The sequence below is a fragment of the Cotesia glomerata genome, linkage group LG6 (assembly GCF_020080835.1).
Source record: "Cotesia glomerata isolate CgM1 linkage group LG6, MPM_Cglom_v2.3, whole genome shotgun sequence".
Classification (NCBI taxonomy): domain Eukaryota; kingdom Metazoa; phylum Arthropoda; class Insecta; order Hymenoptera; family Braconidae; genus Cotesia; species Cotesia glomerata.
In genome coordinates, this window is record NC_058163.1 from 5,381,890 (window position 1) to 5,398,887 (window position 16,998).

General features: G+C 29.0%; 3 protein-coding genes across 3 annotated transcripts; all 3 read right to left on the reverse strand.

The window, feature by feature from the left end:
- Nucleotides 1-93: 93 nt before the first annotated feature.
- On the reverse strand, nucleotides 94-2,818 carry LOC123267330. Its single transcript, XM_044731904.1, has 3 exons — nucleotides 2,003-2,818; nucleotides 1,523-1,806; nucleotides 94-971 (listed from the first exon to the last, which is right to left on the reverse strand). The coding sequence occupies exons 1-3, from the start codon at nucleotides 2,742-2,744 to the stop codon at nucleotides 135-137; spliced, it is 1,863 nt and encodes a 620-aa protein (XP_044587839.1). The 5' UTR covers nucleotides 2,745-2,818; the 3' UTR covers nucleotides 94-134.
- Nucleotides 2,819-4,532: 1,714 nt separating this feature from the next.
- Nucleotides 4,533-7,508, reverse strand: LOC123267249 (protein starmaker-like). The gene is made up of 11 exons (XM_044731803.1): nucleotides 7,343-7,508; nucleotides 6,836-7,270; nucleotides 6,492-6,770; nucleotides 6,257-6,415; nucleotides 5,959-6,180; nucleotides 5,763-5,876; nucleotides 5,638-5,644; nucleotides 5,407-5,462; nucleotides 5,205-5,317; nucleotides 4,912-5,116; nucleotides 4,533-4,741 (listed from the first exon to the last, which is right to left on the reverse strand). Exons 1-11 carry the CDS (start codon nucleotides 7,506-7,508, stop codon nucleotides 4,614-4,616), a joined length of 1,884 nt encoding a protein of 627 aa, XP_044587738.1. The 3' UTR covers nucleotides 4,533-4,613.
- Nucleotides 7,509-13,812: 6,304 nt separating this feature from the next.
- On the reverse strand, nucleotides 13,813-14,462 carry LOC123267538. The gene is made up of 3 exons (XM_044732209.1): nucleotides 14,417-14,462; nucleotides 14,166-14,343; nucleotides 13,813-14,080 (listed from the first exon to the last, which is right to left on the reverse strand). The coding sequence occupies exons 2-3, from the start codon at nucleotides 14,341-14,343 to the stop codon at nucleotides 13,956-13,958; spliced, it is 303 nt and encodes a 100-aa protein (XP_044588144.1). The 5' UTR covers nucleotides 14,417-14,462; the 3' UTR covers nucleotides 13,813-13,955.
- Between the last annotated feature and the right edge of the window lie 2,536 nt (nucleotides 14,463-16,998).

A 16,998-nucleotide genomic window follows, 5' to 3' on the forward strand; every position in this document is an offset into this window, starting at 1 on the left:
ATAAATGATTTTTGGTCTCTTTTATAACAAATTTATTTTTTTACTAAATATTAAGAAATTTAATTGAACAATTAATTCTTTATAACAAAAACTATATTTACAACTTGTTACAACAATTTTTCAACTTGAAAATATTACAGTTTTATAAAATTACTTTTATTGCAATTAGGATATTGTTTTCTATGTTCTGTCACTACTTGCAACAAATATTGAAGCTGTTCTTCATCTTTCGTTAAGCATCGATTATACTGCTCTATCAATGCCACGCCGCGTTCTGCTACATCATTCACAACTTGAAGTTTCCCGAAATACTCCAAGTTTTCTAAGAAATTCGGATTCTGAGGCCACAAAGTAACATCCTCATCAATGAACTCATACGACAAATCAAACGATTCAAATATATTAATCGATCTCATAGACATAAATTGACTAAGATCTTTATTTAATAATGACTCTAAATTTTTCTTATCTATTATAAAGCGATTTGTTGTAGTTTCATTGGCTTTACAGTTTTTAAGAGCATGAACTATTCTTTTTTTTGTTCCAACTGAAACATTTTTATCAAAGAGAGATAAAACAGACAGCTCGTTGTTTAAATACCACAAGTGATCGGCTAATTTTTGTGAGCATGTCTGTGAAAGACTATTATTAAATCTTTCATATGAAATTAATTCTTTAATCAAAGTTAAATCATTATTAGGTGCTGTTATAGCACACGGCGCAGTGAACCAAGCTTTTAAATAGAATATTATGATAAATAAACAAAGTTCTCGTAATCCATCTATTTCCGATTTAGTAAGATGAAATTCATTTCTGAATAAAAAAATTTTTAAACTATATATTGCTTTAGCCATCCACCTTGCATGATGGACCGCTCCAGGATGCTTAAATGTAATATTTGTGGTAGTAGTACCCAAAAATATTAATGATAATTCCAGAAGTTCACGGTAATCGTCTCGACAATGATCCATCTACAAAAAAAGTTATAAGTCAAAATGAAATTGATTATATCGCAATTTCAAAGTTGAGAAGACTAATTATTATTAACTGATGTGAGGTAAAAGTTGTAAAATATTTTACAAACGCAATTTTAATCGTTAAAGATGATTGAAAGTATAACAGTCATGTGAAACTGATTTTCAATATTTTTAATCACGACGGCAAGTTAATTAATCAGAGTAAAATTGATAATTGAGGAGCTTATTTTCAAAAGGGTATCTTTTGATTTTTGATTAATCGAGACAAAAAACTAGTTATCTTCAATTATAAATATTTGTATTGAACTTTTTTTAATTTAGCTATAAAGTGCAATCGGTTATGAAGCTGCAATTCGATTTTCATTTATAAATGTTCATAATTCTCAAAGTAATTAGTATTTAAAAGTTCAGAAAACTGGTATTTTAAAATATGAAAAGATACCCTTTTGAAAATCAGCTCCTCAATTATACTGAACTTTATACATTTTTCTTTTCCACTTTAACATCAGTTAATAATTCTTCAGCGCTGGATTAAAAAATTTTACTTCTATTTGATTATTAACGAATTTCAAAATCTCATCTTTGATTGGTGTTATTACTTCCAAAACTTTTTTGTCACAAATACCAGCCGTAAAGTTTGATTGGTCAATTTCATCCCACTTCTTTTTAAATCTCTGATAAATTGGAACGTTTGGGCCAGACGAAGCAGGCCAGTATACTTCAAATGCACTTCGAAGAACAATTTCAAAAATATGGTGTCGGCATGGCAAGTACAACAGTTTTCTACTAAGAGCCTTTTCTACTAATACACACGCACCATTTCTGATTCCTGAAAAAATAAAATGAGAATTGCTAGTGAAGTATCGATTTTTTAGAGTAGTACAGAGAAATCTTTTCAATTTGAAAAAAAAAAATAACTCATAACTTGGAAATTAATGGTTAATACTAAAAATCTGATTTGATTTAGCATTTAAACATTACGGTAATCAACCATGTTATATTTTTTTTATTAATAAATTATTTACCCGTATTTGACGCCGTAGTATCAGAACACAATGCTTTGATGTTGTCAGTATTAATATCCCATTGTTTTACTGTTTTAATAATAGCTGAAGCTTGGTTTTGTCCAGTCCCAGATTCTAGTTTAGGAACTCCTAACAGTTGAAATTTACCTGATGATGATAAAATAATCGGAAGCCGGTCAACTTGTTCTGTACCTGTAATATCTGATAACAGTTTTCCATCAAAATGTAGTACATAATTGTCAGTTTCCAGATTAGTCTTCAGATTTAACGCCGCTTCTTTCCGGAATTTTTCCCTTGCTCGGTGAATAGTCACATGACTAAAGTTTACGCTTGCACAATCAATGTTCAAGCAAGATAATAAAGCAGCAATAATGTAAGTCGCCATCCTACTAGTCACGTTAGCTCTATCCAAAGCCGCAGCAAGTTCTGGTGTCATTATATCAATTTTTGGAACTTGTTGTTTTGGCATTTCATCTTCATAATCAGAGATTATACGAGAAGTATTACTTTCCAAAGATTTCTGGGATAATTGAGATGGATGACTTGATATTTTATGATTAGCAACATCATCAGTCTCAACTGCACAATAATAGTTGACATTGTCGTTATCAAACTCTCCGACATTATTATTACTATCATTACCATTATTATTATAGTTTTTATCATTGCTATCAATGTTCTCTTCACTATTATTATCACTATTATTGTTATTATTATCATAATTGCTGATATCAACATCCATGTCTTCGACATCTTCTAAAATTGGTTGAGAATTATATGAAATAAAACCACGTCGACTGGAAGATTTTTGTCCCAAATAAAAATAATCTTTTTTTCTTTGTCCAGTATATTTAAAACATCCGCATGAGCTACATCAAATAGTTTATTTAATTCATCCTGAAAACGGATTCCTTTTTTTTTGAGACTTTGACTTTTTCATTTTACGGTTTTTTGTAAATTCTTCCATCGATTGTGATTTGAGATTAGTTTCAAAAGCAGATCTTTTCTCTCTTGTCGGGATTTGTGCCGCACACCAAATTTCAAAAACTTTGTCGATAGTGATTGATATACTTTCTTTAACTGAAAAATTTTTCGTATCAAGATAATAAAATAAAAGCGACATAACCTCTTTCAGAGAGGGTAATTTTTTTCCAACTAATTCACTTAACACATCACCAATCAAGTACACTGTTTTCACCATTATGGTCACAAAATTTATAACTAATATATTTTAACTAATTAAATTAATAATATGACGGATTGAAAAAACAGTCAGTATCAATGAACAAAGACAATGACGAGAAGATATAGTAAAGCGTTGAGAGCAAAGCAACTAAATGAAGTTAGTACCGACCCGTGCAAAAAAAATTATAATTTATAATGAATTTAATTTTGACTTTGATAAGTAAATTCATTATTTGACACAAATATGAATTTATTTTTGAGTCAATTCGACTTTGTAATTATTTATAAGATAGATTGCAGAAAAATCATTTTTTAAAATCATTTTCTATATGTGTATATAATTTAAGTTAAGTATCAATGTTCTTCAAATTGATTGTGAATTAACACTTGTGAATTTCAAAATAAATAAAATTTCAATTGAGTCAATCTTTTTGGGGAAATAATGAGTAGTTAAAATAATTTTTGAAAAACAATTATTTTGAAATTCGAATAAACTTAATACAAAATCATATCACTATTTTTATAAATTATTAACAATTTATAATCGATTTATATCAAATATGCTCTTGGATGGTTAATTTATTTTAAGCTTAATATTGAATAGTATTGAATTTATTGAATACTTACATGCTTACTCCTGTATTTACTCCAAAAAATAAAGTAAGTATACAAATTTATTTAAGTTGAAATTCTTTTTTTATTATACGAAAATTAATTTTAGAATTTAACATTAATTATAAATTTAATAACAATTCAACATAAAATTATTTTAGCTTAAGATAATTTTAACATGTGTCAGGTATTGCTATGCATTATAATTATATGATAAAAAACTTAAAATCACCGTTTTTAGCTGAAATTTAAATGCAATTTATACAAAATCGCATCAGTTTATAAATTATAACAGAGTTGAGAATAAATTAATATTCATTTTTCTTGTAAATAATTGATGTATTTTTAATTAAATATTTAATAACAATAATTTGATGATTAAGTTAAATGAGTACTTACGTATTTACTCTTAGATTCACTCCTGTAAATAAAGTAAGTACATCTATTTATTTAAAGTTACAGTTTATTTAGTATCAGCTTTTATATCAAAAAAATTCATTTTAGAGTATAATAATAATTCAAAATTAAAAATAAATTTAATCTAAATTCGGAGAAAATCATTTTAAACTTAAAGTAATCTCAACCTGTAATCAAGTATTAGTTAATATGTATTAACTACGACACACAAAATCTGTATTATAATTCTTCGCTCATGTAAAAGCTTCAGTTTATTTATCATCAGTTATGAGAATACAAAAATTTATTCTAGAATTTAATAATTCTAGATTGAAAATAAATTTAATCTAATTTTGTAAAAAATTATTCTAAACTTAAAGTAATGTGAACATGTTTTTATGTATTAATGTGCATTAAATTATGCCTTTTTAACGGTGAGTTTTTTCTTGTATTTATTACGAACGGAGCAACACAACGATCTCATAATGCTCTGAAATTCATCGATTTCAAGTTGATGACCACCGATAACATGTGCATTAACGTAGCCTGAAACCATCAGAGAAGGAAAATTATATCTACGATAAAATTAATTATTCGATATTAATATTAATTAAGTTGAAATAAAATTAGTAACTATTAATAGAAATTTTTGACAATTAATTAAACACTGATTAATAATGTGTGTAATAATTTTCAAAAATCAGTAATGTAATTACTCAAAATGGCGTTTGATATCTTTTGGGGAATCAACTTTCTGCCTTCTTTCTCTTTTTGGGGAACCATCTCAGCTAGGTTTTCCTCTCCGATGATCAATCTCAATAATTGGCGTGCCATTTGCCCTGCTTTTTTCTGATAGTTTTTTGTTAATAATCTCAATTTATACCGATCGACCATAATCTCTGATCCCTTGATTAACTCCCTCTACTCTACAAAACAGTTTTTAGTATAAGTTTATTAATAAATTAAAAATTAGACAGACGGCTGCAAAATTTTATATATTTGTTATTACCTCATCCTTGTTATCAGTCACTTTTTCTTGTTTATTTGTACTTGAAGCAACTTGCATCGGTGATTGAACACTGGCTTTCCGAAGTTCTAAAAATTGCTTGAATAGTTTTAAATCTGTAAGTCGTAAACAAAATCCAATTATTAATTCTGTGATTTATAAATTATAATAGATAATAGAATAGAGATAAAAAATTTAATTTTACCCTCTGCAGAGAATTGATCATTGTCAACTTCATCAATTTTGATGTTCCAGGGGAGTCTGTAAGAATAAATCACAATTAATTACTTAAATAATTAGAAAAAATAAATAATATTAATTATCTAAATTAGATGAAAAGCTACGGTATAATAGGCATTAAAGACTCTTGGAGCTATTTATGAATTTATAATTATTCTTAGGTTAAATCAATTATTGTTAGATAAGAATCACAAACCCTTGCTCTTTGATTGATTTTTAGATTTAAAGTCAGTTACAGCCTTTAAGCTTGAGCTCTCTTGACCTTTCAAAGGACCGGAAGAATGAGCCGAGAAGCTTTCCTGTCGATTTTTCTGCTTTTACCTCTATCATCTTCTTCGAGGTAATTTTTCTTGGTCAATTTTGTGTTTAATTCCTTTTGTCCGTCAAGAATGATAATCTCTTCAGTATTATCGTTTATTTTGGAAAAGGTATTAGCTATAAACATAAAAAATCATAAACAGCTCTTAAAGTTATAGATCATAGAAAGCAATTAATTAATATTAAAAAAATTACATACAAGTCTGTTTGTTGGCCACTTGGTCGTTATTGCGACTGTTGGCGTCACTATCACTTTCTGACTCCTCCTTGTTGTCCACTTTATGATAACGTCGTCTGTTAATGTCACTGTCACCTTCTGAATCCTCTTTATTGATCACTTCACTGTTACCCGAATTATTGGTCTCATAATTACCTTCTGCATCATCTGAGGAGTCTGAATACTGAACAAGACCTTTTTGAACTATTATTTGGGATGAAAAAAAATATAATAAGTATTTTTTAGCCAATTATTTAATAAAAATTCAAAATTAATATACCATTATCCACCAGAGATTTTTTCATTCTTCTCACTGGATTAAAAACAGAGTCACTATCCTCTTCAAAATCATCACAGGTAAGGATTGAATTTCCAGCTTTTGATTTGACTTTGATTGTAACATCATTGATATCTGCTGTCTTTGAACGAGTTCCACGATCTGAAAATAAGATAAAATCACACTATGAATTTATTATTTTGTTTTACACGATTAAAATAAAAAAAATTACACTTACCATCTTGGATAAGATTTTTCTTTACAACAGGTTCACTTTCTTCATCGCTTGATGTAAATACAAGATCGCTAGTTCTTTGTTTGAGCATTGAAGAAGACATTTTCCCATAATAAAATCCAACAGGGGATGTCGATCGGGGATTCCTTTTGTTACGCATTGGTGAATTTTCGACGCTGCCTGCTTTGGTTCCTTTGTTTGTTTCTTCGTTTCTTGGTCTTACTTTGCTTACAGCTCTTTCATATTTATTGACATTAATTAGTTCTCGAGATTCTTCATCATCTGAAAAAAATTATAATTAATTTTTTATTTTATTCTGGATAGTAAAAATTTCTAAATAAATATACTATTTTGCTTCAAATTAGTTTGGTCGTGTCTTTTGAAGCTTATCACTTTCTTCTTTGTCTCAGGTTCATTGTCTTCATCCTCAGAATTAATTGAAATAAGCATACGGTTGCTAGCTCTTGGCTTGATGGTTGACGAAGATACTTTCTTGGAATAATTTTTGGTTCTTTCTTCTTCAAGTTCACTGTCATCACTCGAAATGATTTTCCTAGTTACTCTCCTTAATTTCGAAGATGGTGATGATGGTTCATCTGAATCTTCATCAAAAATAGACTTGGTCTGCATAATATCTTCATCATTTACCTTTCGGCCAACAGCTCTAGATGTCTTGATTTTTTCTCCTTTCTTACCTCCTTTCTTAACATCTTTCTTTCTTTTATTTAGCAAAATCTTTCCATTTTGATCAACATCGACCATTTCCAAGTATTCTTTATCATCTAAAAAAACAATTTTTGATATTTTAATAAGAAAAAAAAGATAAAGTAGATAAAATAATAAAATAGATTTACCGTCTTGGAGTAAAATTTTTACCGCTTCATTTTTATTATTTTTTTTGGCCGTAAGTTTTCCAGTTCTGATCGCTCGTTTAATAGAGCTCGTTTTAATTACAGAGTGGGAGTTTAAATCATCCCAAAATACAAGAGAAAATATTTTATCTGACATTTTTCGTGACATCTCGCTATTTGAAGTTTGCAGGTTAAAAGTTATAAACATATGACTAATTTATGTAAACAAATGACATTAGCATAAAATAAACAAGCTAAATTTCAATTAAGCGATTTATTGGAGGAAAAAATATAAATTATTTTACAAAAGGAAGATTTGAAACTGTTCAACTTAATATAATCTTAGACGCTTGCTGTTGCTTCGTTAATTATTATCAATGTAATTTACGACTCTACGTGAGTATTTTAATGAATGTAAAAATATTTTTCAGGAACTAAACATAATAAAATAAAATAATTATCAATTATTTAGAAAAATGTTCGATGGTAAACCCTATGAAAAACTTTCAAGATCGACGCAGTATCGAATTCGCAAAATATTATTCAAGTCTGATGACGAAGTCGAAGATTGTTCCAACAGGGGATCCAATGTTTCTCGAGAAACAGGTGATGATTTTATTTGACACTAATAAATAAATTTATCGCGAGTTTCTGATTCGAAAACGATGATAGATTATCTGTGAGATTTCTCGTAGGCTTATAATAAGATTAATTAATATTTAAGTGTGAAATTTCGGTGTAAAATGTTCTGATGGACAGAAGTACTTCACTCATATATACGAGACCTATGGACCGTCTTCTGATCCGCAGAAGTACAGTCTCCTGTACAGTCACGAAAAAACTTTTTCACCATCAGAAATCTCCCAACGAAGGAAATTTTACACCGAAATTTCACACTTACACGGTGGTGTAAAAGTCGTCGGGTCCAACTTTACACCAAAATTTTTCACAGTTATCTTTTAAAATTTTTCAAAATCTTTTAAAATTCTTCAAAATTCTTTAAAATTTCTCAAAACTTTTAAAAATATGATTCGTTACAATCTTTTAAAATTCTTTAAGATCCTTTAAAATTTCTCAAAGATTTTTAAAATACGATTTGAAATATTGAATAAAAAATTAATACGTTTTGAAGCAGGAAATCACTTAATTTGAAAATATTTTTTTTCAATGCTTGAATTATTGAATTATTAATCAATTGAATTTTATTTATTTTCGAATTTGTAAATGCTCTTTTATTTATAAAAAATCACATATTTCAGACGGTAGTGATACAAGTAGTGTCTGTCCTGGATTCGACTATCTTAAGAGTACAGATGATGACAGTGATTGCTGCGAAACTATCAATGGTTGTTGTGATGATTACGACAATGATGAACAAGATGATAACTTCATGGATTGTTCCGATTACACTGAAGAAACTGAATCTATTAGTCCGGATAATAATGAAGAAACGGAATCTATTGGTCCGGATAATAACGAAGATACTGAATCCGTTAGTTCAGATAAAAATAATTTCGAGGAATGGAATGAAAGCCAATCGAATGCTAGTGGTTCTGATAGCGATGAATCTGATGTTTCAACCAATGATTCTAGTTTTTATAATGAGAATCTGAATTCTCCTCTTTATCCAAATTCTCCCTTAACTTTAGGCGAGAGCGTCTTATGCATTTTGGCATATATGATTCGTCATAAAATAACAAAAGCTGCATTAGCTGATTTACTATGGCTCTTAAGGTTACATTGTGCACAGCCTAATTTTTGCATAAAATCAGTCCATTATTTTCGACAATTTTTCAAAAATATTCAGGCCCCAATTACTCGTCATTTTTTCTGCTCTGCATGCTTTTCTAAACTAAATGATCAAAATAGTCTATGTCCAAACTGTAATAAAAAAGAGGAAGCAAGTTATTTTATTAGAATTCCTTTAGTGACACAGTTATTGAATCTTTTTAAGCGACCTGGTTTCTACAATTCTTTACAAGGCCGATTTAACAGGCAAAAAATTAATGAAAAAAATTTAGAAGATATCTGGGACGGGAGTGTTTACCAGTCGCTTTTTAAAAATAATGAATTTTTATCGATCCCTTCGAATATCTCATTTACCTGGAACACAGACGGTATATCTCTCTTTAAGTCTTCAAAATTTAGCTTATGGCCATTTTATTTAACAATAAATGAACTTCCATTTAAAGATCGAACCAAAAAAGAAAATTTACTGTTGGCAGGAATTTGGTTTGGAGTAAAGCCACAACCAAATTTATTTTTAAAAAGTTTCTGGAACGATTTGAAAAAAATTTTTCAAGGTATTTGGTGTAAAGTAACTGACTTAAATTCTCGAGTAAAAGTTCGAGGTATGATTATTTGTGGGACTTGTGATTTACCAGCAAAAGCTGCTTTTTTAAATATGAAAGGACATATGTCAGTATTTGGTTGTTGTCATTGTAAAATTCAGAGTAAGTATTTCAATAAAAGACGTATTTACCCATTTAAAAAAAAATTGGTCGTTAGAACAACCAAACAATTTATTGCTGACAGTAAAAAAGCAGTTAGAACTAAAAAAGCCGTAAATGGAATCAAAGGTCCTTCAGTTTTAACTATAATCGTTCATGATGTTTTTAAGACGACTGTCGTTGATTCCATGCACTGTGTGTATTTAGGTGTAGTTAGAAAAGTATTTAGTTTACTTTTTGACAGCTGTTACAGTGGAAATGTCTTTTCTCTCCACGAACATTTGAACTGGGTCGATGAAAAGATTCGATCTATTTCCCCTCCTGCATTTGTATCTCGATTAACGCGATCAGTTTATGATTACAAATACTGGAAAGCATCAGAGTGGAAACAATGGCTGCTATATTATTCGATTCCTATTTTGAGTTCAATAATGTCAGATGAATATTTAGAGCACCACAAACTCCTGGTGACTGCTATCAGCTACTTAAGCTCCACATCTATCAGCCAAAAAATGATATCGGTTGCACTTACTTCAATCAAAATGTATATTTCGCAATTTAATGACTTATATGGTTTAACTCACATGACTTGCAATTTGCACTGTTTATATCATCTTCCGGATGCTGTTAGAAAATTTGGTCCTTTACCTGGAACTTCTTGCTTTGCATATGAAAATTTAAATGGGTCATTTGGACGTTTGGTGCAAGGTACTCGGTATGCACAACTCCAAATTTGTTCATCGCTGTCACTTTTTACTAATTTTATAGAATTAAAGTCAGAAGCAAGGCAAGAAAATAATAATGTTAAAGAATTTTGTAAAAAGTTAGAATTATTTCATTTAAGAAAACGAAAGCTTGTGTATCTCTCAGATCAGTGTTCTATATTAGGTAAAATAACGCCTTACAATCTTACCGATTCACTCCAAATTATTTTTGAAAACAGTGACATCAACCTGCCAGCTTTTAATAACATTTATAAATTTGCACGATTGTTTAAAAATAATTTAGTTTACGATTCTGAACTGTACAAACGTAAAAGAAAAACAAATTCATCGATTGTTGTGTACAACCATAACAATCGAAATTATATTGGTGTTATTAGCGAATTTCTCAAAGTTTGTTCCTGTCAAAATATTCCATGTGATGTTAATTGCATAACTAGTAATTTTTTTGCAATTATTACTAAGTGCCTGTCGATAAAGTCTATTATTCCTAATGCTTTAATTGATATGGTTGATCTCTATGTAAAATCTGATCAGCTTCAACTAGCTATTAACATAAACAATTTGATAACTGTTTGTTTTTCTATTGATAATGATAATGGTGAGAATAATACTTTTTTTGTTATGAGACCGATTAATTTGACAGAAATAGATTAAAATACACTGGAATTAATATTAAAAAATATAATTATACAGATTACAATTATATCAATTTTGTATGACATAATTATAATGCATAGCAATACCTGACACATGTTAAAATTATCTTAAGCTAAAATAATTTTATGTTGAATTGTTATTAAATTTATAATTAATGTTAAATTCTAAAATTAATTTTCGTATAATAAAAAAAGAATTTCAACTTAAATAAATTTGTATACTTACTTTATTTTTTGGAGTAAATACAGGAGTAAGCATGTAAGTATTCAATAAATTCAATACTATTCAATATTAAGCTTAAAATAAATTAACCATCCGAGAGCATATTTGATATAAATCGATTATAAATTGTTAATAATTTATAAAAATAGTGATATGATTTTGTATTAAGTTTATTCGAATTTCAAAATAATTGTTTTTCAAAAATTATTTTAACTACTCATTATTTCCCCAAAAAGATTGACTCAATTGAAATTTTATTTATTTTGAAATTCACAAGTGTTAATTCACAATCAATTTGAAGAACATTGATACTTAACTTAAATTATATACACATATAGAAAATGATTTTAAAAAATGATTTTTCTGCAAACTATCTCATAAGTAATTACAAAGTCGAATTGACTCAAAAATAAATTCATATTTGTGTCAAATAATGAATTTACTTATCAAAGTCAAAATTAAATTCATTATAAATTATAATTTTTTTTGCACGGGGAACAACCAGGCTTACCAACACAGAGCTTATTAGCTACAACACTCAAATTAAATGAATATAATACTCTGTACCGACAGAGCTAAATAAAGCTCTGTTGATATTTTTCAAATAAAAAACATTTGATCAAGTTTTATAGTAGATTTAATTGATTTAACGTATTTACAGAATTTTCATATTATTTTGAATAATATGCAATGATGAGTGTTTGGTGAGTTTGTGTAATAAGGAACTTTACATTTTCCTCTTACAAAAATTTATAAATTTTATAAAATATAAAATAAATTTGTTATAAGAAAGACCAAAAAATCATTTATGTGACATTTTTAACGTTTATATTTATATATTAGTGCATTTCGTGAGTTAAGTATTGAATTAATTAGTAAAAAAAAAAAGTTTACAGTCTCAGGTTAACGGAATTGAAGTCATTTAACATAAAAAATAATAAAAATATAGCATGTGATATTTTTTTTGTAATTTTATTGGAAAATATTTGAAATTTTTTATTAGTGTTATCTTTGACCGCGGATATCTTTGAAGCCGTTAATCTGAGGAACTTTGGTCTTCAGACGTTTTTTGTAGAGCGTAAAATTTCCTACTAATATCATTTTTCAGATTGTTGTTACGATGAACCGTTCCAAAGTAATAAAAATTAAAAAATTAAAAAAAATTTTTCCCGTGTTATTTAAATGGAAAATAAAGAAATGGATACAGGCAAATCTTACTATTCATATTAAGAGCTCACATGGGCGCCAAAATTTTTGTTTTTAGGTATACTATCAATTTTTAGACACCAAAAGAAAAAAAAAAAATTCGTCTTTTTTTGAAACACCCTAGTGATCATGGCTTGTCCACCCAGCTGACCTTTTCCTTCTTAAAGTCAGCTGGCCTGATGTCCGAGACTGAAGGGTTCATATTTGCCTGCCAAGATGGTGTCATTAACACTCTAGAATACCGTAGCAAGGTACTCCAGGTGCAGCTTCTGGACACGTCATGTAGGATGTGTAAACAACACCCGGAGACGCTCATGCACCTTTTGTCGGCATGTCCTGTGCTGGCGAGAGGTGCATATATCCAGCGTCACAACGCTGCCCTGAGAGTACTGTACTACTATCTTCGTCATTACTACGGTATTGATATGACACCAGTGCTGCCTTATCTACCAGGAGATATTCCCCAGGTTGTTGAGAATGACAGTTGCAAAATTTACTGGAACATGCCATTTGCAAGAACCCGGCGGATCGATCACAACAAACCTGATATTGTGCTCTTCAACAAGGCCACTCGTGACATTTATGTCATTGAGTTCTCGGCCCCGGCTGAACACAACATCTCTGCCAAAGAAGAGCACAAAAGAAAAATATATCAGGATCTCCTATTTGAAATTGGCAAACTTTACCCAGGTTACCGTGTTAAACTAGTCGTCCTAATCGTTGGCGTCCTTGGAGGGATGTAACAGTCTTTTGTATCCTCACTTGCCAAAGTTCCAGCTTGCACGTCAAAATCTGAGTTCTTGGCTGTCAGGATGCAGAAGGCTGTAATATTAGGTTCCCTCCGTCTACTTAGGGAAATGACTTTGGCCTGCTGTGGCCGCTAACCGCCTTGTTGTGCGGAGTGGTCCAGCAGTAATGGATGGAGCTCAGGCTGGGCCCTCGGAGAGTCGGACTTCGGGGACAACCCCCCTGAGCATTTAATAACATAATAATAATAATAATAATAATTTTTCGAATGTTTTTATATTATTATTGTTATCAATTATTATTATTATTATTATTATTATTATTATTATTATTTATTATTTATTATGATATTATTATATTTATTTATGAGCTACATTATTAATAATTTTTTAAGCAATCATTTAATAACTTAATTAGAATAGTTGTTTGATAATTTATAAAAATTTAACTGCCTGTCTATATTCAATTTTTTATTATTCTAGATAATTCTTATTTGAGTGAAACATTATAAGTAGTGACTTTGTTTTTACAAGTTGAAAATAACTTGGTTCTTAACTTATTTGTTAAGTTTTAAATTAAAAAATCAAAAATATAAAAATAAAAAATAATTTATGTCGAAAGAGATCTTTCTTTTCGTCCATGCTCTCGGTCATTACAACCAGAAAGCCATTTCCCAACTTTTTCAACAAAATTTTTGCATTCTTCCGAATCACCGAATTTTTTGGTGACTACATCTGTAATATAAAAAAAAATTCTAAATTTAATTCTGCATACTTTACTTGAAAACACTTTTGATAAACATTGATTATTTTACATTACCTCTCATGCATTTAAAACTTTCTGTACTACTGAAGTTAAGTTTTCCAGTTCCTTTTATAATTTTTCCAGTGCCAGAATAATGTGTTTCAACACTTTTAGTCAATAAAACAGATGCCATTTTACATATAGATCCTTTAGTAGTAGTCTGTCCATAAATTATAACACGAAGAAGTACCATCTGAAAAAAAAATATATATGAATTTGTGTGAAATCAATAAATTATAAATCATTATTGAATAAAACGAGCATACTTTTCCAGCTTATCATAATTATTAGGTGGCGGATATTGGCAAAAAAATCCATCACTTTCTTCTATAAATATATTAAATCAAATCGTTAATATTATTTAAATCACTTTAACCTTACCAATTATAAATATTGCTTATTTATTAAGTCAATCGCTATTTAAGATGATAAGAAATTAGCAAATATCTAACAATTTAATACTTTTTTTTTCATTAATTAAATAATAGCTAACACAATTAATTTTTTTAGTTGCACTTATAATTTTAAAAATTTTTTAAATATGAAGTTTTTTAAAATTAAAAAAAAAATTTTGAAAATCTTTAGATGTCGGTTAACCTAATTTTTATTTATTTAAATCAGATAAATTGACAGAAAATGGATAGACGATAAATAATATGTAAAAACTCTCAAAAAATCAATTAATAATTGATTTACTTAATTAATTATACACTCACTTCATAAATTTTAGGTTAGAAAGTCAGCAAACCAGAAGCTATACACGACACAACAGAACTGAGGCAAGACACTGGACACACACATTTGTTACACTTGGCGCTGCGTAACTCTTTTGTTTGTCACGAGCCGACTTTTCTTCAATTCTTGGAAATGAAAAAAAAAAAACATTCTTCGAAGTTTATGAACACTAATAATTTTTTTATTACTTACACTCACTAATTTTATCACTATTTAAACTAACATCATCATTGACAGGACTCTCATAAATATTATAGTCGATTTGAGAGCTTATACTAGAGTCACCGGTATCGTTATAAACACAAATAACATCTTCCTTTTCTACAATTGCACTATGAATGTTTTGATTTTGTTGTTGGCAATTGTTTTTTTTTTAATGATTTTAGTACTCGATATTTTTTAACTAGTTGATATGCGCTTGACATAGAGATAGAATTTAAATTAAATACTATATTTAATTAAAAATTAAAGTAATATTGGCTGCAACCCACAATAAGAAAAGTTAGAAAATTAGTAAAAAACAGCTGATTTAAAATGTACTGCGCTTGCGCAACGAATTATGGATTGTAGTATCGGCTGGAGCACAGTCGTTGATCACCCGTCAATCAGTCCAAAGAAATGCTTTACAGTCAACGCTTTCTGTATTTGACTCGCCCGTACAGGACCATTCTCTGTATTTGACTCGTCCTTGTCCATAAGAGCTGTGTAAAATCGTCAAATACAGAGGAAGAATGTGGTCAAATACAGAGAGCGGTCAAATACAGAGAGGTCCAATACAGAGAGCGTCGACTATATTCTGCATTAAATATTTGTAGTGACAATTAAAGACTTGAAAGAATATAATGAAAAAAATATTTAATGCAGATTTTATGTAACCACCAATTATATATCAGAAGACCGCGTTAAAAACTTTAATTACAATTTTTTTAAAAACATTTAATAATTAGTTGTTCATACGTAAATTAACTTAATTAATATTAGTAAAATTTTTTTTTACATTCGAATAATACAAAATAATAGTTTAAAAAAATATTAATTAAAAAAAATTTTTTTTTTTTTTTAAATATTTCATTGATTATAAGCGTCAGTAATCAACCAGGATTGGGCCATTATTAATAGCCAATGCTTGGCCGATCGCTGGCAGTTGGACATCGGCCGATCTACGGCATTTTTTCCATCGACGGCAACTTCGTATGGGATAGGTGGCGATCGATAGGGGTTTTTAAGGTTAAGAGCTGATTAGTTTTTGAGGTCGGTCGGTTTAGCCAATTCGGAGATATTTAAAAAAAAAAAAAGAAAACTTTGTTTTTCACTTTTTTGCAATATTTTGAAATCTACTGGTCCAAATCGGTTCCAACTTACAGGAAATCTAAGTTGGGTGAATACCTTTCGAATGACACCAACTGCGGTCAAATCGGTTAAGCCGTTCAAAAGTTATAAAAGGCTTACACACACACACTCACACACACACACAACATACAGACGTACGGACATCATCGTGAAAATAGTCAGGAAAGCTTCTTAGGGCTTCAAAACGTCGAGATCTGTTGAAACCTCGATTTTTGCAAAACGGGGTAAAACCAATAACTTCCCGATTTTTCGAAAATCTTCGATTTTCTTAGCGGGAAGTTAAAAATAAGTTCGGAAAATCCAAAAGTGCACGACCCAAAATGCTCATTTAATTATGAAATATTAATAAAATTAAGAATTGGAAAAAAAAATTTACAACATAGCTAAAATCGCATGATAATACGCAAGTGCTTCTAGTGGGATAAATGTATGTCTTAAATATATCCAAAATATATTTAATATACATAAAATATATATAAAAATCGGTCAAAAAATAGTTATTTAAAATATACTTACAGTACATATTTTTTATATATTTATATACTTTTTATATATTTAAAATATATTTTTTATATATTTCGACGTATATTATTTTTTCATGGGGGTATACTTGATTCAAGTAAGCTTTTTTTTTATACGGTCAACTTGCCGCGAAACTACTGAGGATACACAATGTAAAAATTGATGAAATACACGGTGTTATTCGTGATTCATACAGTGTGAACTAAAGTCTACAAGGATATATAATAAATAACAAAAATAA